This window comes from Octopus bimaculoides, chromosome 15 (genome assembly GCF_001194135.2).
Source record: "Octopus bimaculoides isolate UCB-OBI-ISO-001 chromosome 15, ASM119413v2, whole genome shotgun sequence".
NCBI lineage: Eukaryota > Metazoa > Mollusca > Cephalopoda > Octopoda > Octopodidae > Octopus > Octopus bimaculoides.
In genome coordinates, this window is record NC_068995.1 from 25,044,233 (window position 1) to 25,048,021 (window position 3,789).

Here is a 3,789-nt window from a genome sequence, read left to right on the forward strand (position 1 = left end):
TATATGACTCGTTAAAATATCTTTTGACTGAAATTTACAATTTCAATTCTTAAAGTAGGATCTAAAAAGATTTTAACGACTATTGAACATATCGAAAATAACTGGACATATTACAAGGAGAGATTGTTAGTTTTTTAACACCGCTTTCTCATTCAGTGTTCCTCAATGAGGGGTGAAACCCCGTTGCTAAAATGCGTTTGAGAATGTCAACCGACAGAGTTTATCGCTTAAACTGGTCCCGAATCTCACTTCGTCTTTCTGTCTTCTCCTTTTTGTTTATTCTTACTCGTGGAGATAGTTCCAGTTCGTCAGTAGAGGGTAAGCTTTGTTTACTCTATGAAAAATAATCAGTTTTTAAGCAAGGCTCGAGTAACAAACAAACAAAACAGTCCAACACAAACACTTTTAATATTTACTGTGATATTGTCGTCTTGTAAATCAAGATCACTTACACTCAGTGTGTTAAATGCACACAACTACACTCACAAATAGTTATCTGCCTGAGTAAACCCGGTTAATACCTCGTTTGCTGTTATTCTTTCCTAAACGACAAGGAAATAAAAGCATACCTGCAGAAGTATGGTACTCCGAATAGCGTGAAAATTATGAGGAAACAGTTGACTTATGTGAATTACCCGAAACTCCTACCCACACCCTCTGAAAAAATTTGTAGAAAATTTCATGAAGAAAATATCGATTTTTCGGCGAAAGTAAAGAATACGCACACCCGGGGGTTTAGGGTTAGTTTTAGGGTCAGGGTTTTTGTTACGTCGAAAACGGGTAGTGTGCGTATTCTTTACCTCAGCAGATTTTTCTGAAAGTTATGAGGAAACAAAGTAGGTTTGGAGGTTGGTTACATTTGTGTAGGTATACTGAAATAAAATTATACATCATGATTAATTTATTTAACCATTACAAGCCAAACAAGGAAAACCCGATCAACTTGGAGTAACAGCCAAATCTATCTTTAATCACTTATTACCATTAAGAAAAAATGTGCAACCTTAAATCGTTGGTCTACTCGACCAAATTTGGAGCTAAACAACTCAATCTTCAGAATCCCAACTTGATTTACCCACATGCTAGTGTTGGCAAACTAAATAGTATTGTAACTTTGATTACACCTCTTTTCATGTCCGCAAAGAACTTTTCTACTCTAAAATCTTTTGTTTTGTTCTATGCAAATGTCGCATTCAACAGGATATGAAAAATCTGTACGGAGATTGCCGAAGATTTAGACCGTCGTTTCAACAGAACATTGCCTTATCGCCGACTTTCATACTTACCTCGTTTCTTATCTTTGTAGTTTGTTACACTTGTATGGAAGGCCATTAAACTATATCTGTTCCTATGTGGTAGACGCTGTTTAATACTACCTATCCTCCTGTCTACTTTCTTGCAAGTATTCAGATCACGTCTCCACACTGAAAATTCGATAATTGATTCGAAATATTCGTTTATTATCAAAAATATAAAAGGATAATCTATGAAAAATAATTGTAAAATAATTAAAAGCACATTTTGATTCGTAGTTTCCTAGTCTGTGGCTTGTGGTTCCCACTCATATGGCTTGGGATGACCAGATGTTTGGTCTTACCCAGGATCGCATCATAGCTACACGATAGTAAATATAAAGACATAATTCTAATGAGTTGGATGGAGTGTTTCTTGAACAGAAAACTTAAGTAACACCTTTACAGTATTCAGTTATGATATTTGGATGAATGGTGGCAAAATTTAATTAATCCCAGATCAAATAGTTTGATGTATATTGTTATATTCCTCTATTTTCTGAGTTTAAAATTTCGTTGTCTTTCGTTCTTCGGATGTCAGCAAAAATAATATCAGGGTAATTGTTCAGTTTAGTTTTATAAAAAAAAAGTAAATAAAAATTAAGGGGAGATAAGTAGTAAAAGAAGCAGCTTTGGCGATCGCCGCCAGGAAGTGAATAAATAAATGTCTTCATTTTCTCAGTGGAATTACGCAAGAGAAACTCATGCAGATATGAAACAAACAATTCGTACGATGACCCAAACTGTCCTCTCAACTTCTGTTTCACCCGCATCCACATTTTTTGTATGGACGTCTTGATCATGAAGATTAACAAAATGTTGGTGTATAATCACCTCATGCGTGTAGACACCACCATTGAGGATACCGATGTTATTATATGTTCGCCATCCATCACTGATTATGTGAGACCCAGGCAAAATACACCTTTGTATCTACTCAGTTAAAGTTTCTTCACTGCGGTCAGGTACTTCGACCAAAAAAAACACTTTCTTGAGACTATCTTTATGCCACCGAATACCCAGTGACTCCTTGTTTCTTTTACTAGTTATTTCCCCCTTAATTTTTATTTACTTTTTTCTATATAAATGAGTGCCTGTATGGTAAGTAGCTTGCTTACCAACCACATGGCTCCGGGTTCATCCCCACTGCGTGGCACCCTGGGTAAGTGTCTTCTACTATAGCCTCGGGCCGACCAAAGCCTTGTGAGTGGATTTGGTAGACGGAAACTGAAAGAAGCCTGTCGTATATATGTATATATATATATATGTATATATATATATGTATGTGTATTTGTGTTTGTCCCCCCAACATCGCTTGACAACCGATGGTGGTGTGTTTAGGTCCCCGTAACTTAGCGGTTTGGCAAAAGAGACCGATGGAATAAGTACTAGGCATCCAAAGAATAAGTCCTGGGTTCGATTTGCTCAACTAAAGGCGGTGCTCCAGCATGGCCGCAGTCAAATGACTGAAACAAGTAAAAGAGTAATAATACCTATAAGTATCAATCTGTTAATGCTAGTGACACTCGTTGGTGGTTGCTAAAAATGCCTCGATACAGAATTCTATGAAATTGGTCTTCTTCCCTCACTGTCTACTATTACTACACTTCTTTCTATCTTCTATCTTTTACTTGTTTCAGTCATTTGACTGTGGGGTTTTAGTCGAACAAATCGACCCAGGACTTACTATCATTCTATCAAACTTCTTTGCCAAACCGCTAAGTTATGAGAATGCAAACACACCAACACCAGTTGTCAAATGGTGGTAGGGGACAAGCACAGACACAAGGACATACTCATTATATATATATATATATATATATATATATATAGTTCAAAAACACAATAACAAAAAAACAAAAAACAACAAAGTGAGGACGTGATATGGATAGTATTATTGGACGCTCAGGAAAGGAAAGAGAGATATATTCTTTTATTCTTTTAATTGTTTCAGTCATTTGACTGCAGCCATGCTGGAGCACCACCTTTTGCTGAACCACTAGGTTACGGGTACGTAAACACACCAGAATCAGTTGTCAAGCGATGTTGGGGAGGGGGACAAATACAGACACACACACACACATGTATATACATATATACAATGGGCTTCTTTCAGTTTCCGTCTTTGGTCAGCCCAAGGCTATAGTAGAAGACACGTGCCCAAAGTGCCACACAGTGGGACTGAACCTGGAACCATGTGGTTGGTAAGCATGCTACTTTATTTCAAAATTTTGCCATAAAGGCATAACATAGAGGGGACACTACAAAACATGTGGGGACATATAACAATTAAAAATATATAAAAATAAAATATGATACTATGAATGACACATGAAAATGAATATGAAAAAATAAAATCAAAATATTAAAGATAACATGAATGATATCTTGAAAACAAGAATATGAAAAGTGTGTTACCCCACACTGAGTAACACCACTTGCCACCTCTGAGTCCTAAGTCCTCTTTAGTCTCTAGTCCAGTCCTTCTTTTTCTACT

The 3,789-nt window shown here is 36.6% G+C and overlaps 1 protein-coding gene across 1 annotated transcript in view; it reads left to right on the forward strand.

The window, feature by feature from the left end:
- The first annotated feature begins 117 nt into the window (after positions 1-117).
- LOC106872102 (TM2 domain-containing protein 3) overlaps positions 118-3,789 on the forward strand; it is a 31,328-nt gene continuing 27,656 nt past the window's right edge. The window contains exon 1 of the mRNA XM_014918960.2: positions 118-318. Coding sequence (XP_014774446.1) covers positions 192-318 — 127 coding nt within the window. The 5' untranslated portion in view covers positions 118-191. The remainder of the gene's footprint in view (positions 319-3,789) is intronic.